General features: G+C 56.5%; 1 protein-coding gene across 3 annotated transcripts in view; it reads left to right on the forward strand.

Annotated features, from left to right (window-relative positions):
- The first annotated feature begins 673 nt into the window (after positions 1–673).
- The window catches only part of SRP72 (signal recognition particle 72kDa), a 31,105-nt gene continuing 30,907 nt past the window's right edge, over positions 674–871 (forward strand). The window contains exon 1 of one of the 3 annotated variants that reach the window (XM_014548477.1): positions 674–823. In XM_014548477.1, coding sequence (XP_014403963.1) covers positions 706–823 — 118 coding nt within the window. In that variant the 5' untranslated portion in view covers positions 674–705. The remainder of the gene's footprint in view (positions 824–871) is intronic. The other 2 variants (XM_005877173.2, XM_014548476.1) reach the window with 2 other exon arrangements.

The raw sequence follows: 871 nt of genomic DNA on the forward strand, positions 1-871 counted from the left end.
CGACTGCTCCTAAACTGGAGCCCAAAAGGCAGCCAAACGGTTTCACCACATGTGCTCAGCACTTGGAGATTCCTTTCTTCTGTGCCTTTGCCCATCTTCCCTTCTCTCCTGAACTTTACTCAGAACCAACCCCAGGTTTTCCTATTATCTTTCAAAACCCCCTTCAAATGTCAATTCCCCTATGAAATACTCTCAGGCTGCAAGAAACCGTCTCTCTTTCAAACGACTCTCTACGGTTTCTAGGTGGTATGTTACCACCCCCATAGGCCTTTTTAAAAATTTCTTTATTGATTAAGGTATTACATATGTGTCCTTACCTCCCCCCCACACACACTCATGCCCCATAGACCTTTTATTTATCTTCCATAGATCGCTGCCCAGCTCCGGCGTGGGGGTACCAGGACACGGCGTCGCACGCAGCGGCCGCGCCGGAATGCACGGTGCTCTGGGCCGAACCTGTCTGGTAACCCGTTCTCAACCCGCTCCCGGGGTCCCACGGCTCAAGCCTCCTTCAGGAAAGGTGCACCCACTTTATCCACGAATTCCTAGCAGCTACCGAGTAAGATACGGCCTCTGACGCTGACTCGGATACAGGCGCTTCCGACTCTGACCGCTTAGCAACCACCGGCTTCCTCCCCCGCTGGCCGCCTCCGAGATCCTTTTCCGGGGCAGAGGTCATCCCGTCCCGCCCACGTTTCCTCCAAGATGGCGAGCGGCGGCGGCGGCGGCGCTGGGGGGGTTTCTGTGCCTGCGCTCTGGAGCGAAGTGAACCGTTATGGCCAGAATGGTGACTTCACGCGCGCTCTCAAGACCGTCAACAAAAGTAAGTGTCAGGGCGGGCGCTGGGGCGGGCCGGGCCGGCGGAAGGATG

The sequence above is a fragment of the Myotis brandtii genome, unplaced genomic scaffold, assembly GCF_000412655.1.
Source record: "Myotis brandtii unplaced genomic scaffold, ASM41265v1 scaffold51, whole genome shotgun sequence".
Classification (NCBI taxonomy): domain Eukaryota; kingdom Metazoa; phylum Chordata; class Mammalia; order Chiroptera; family Vespertilionidae; genus Myotis; species Myotis brandtii.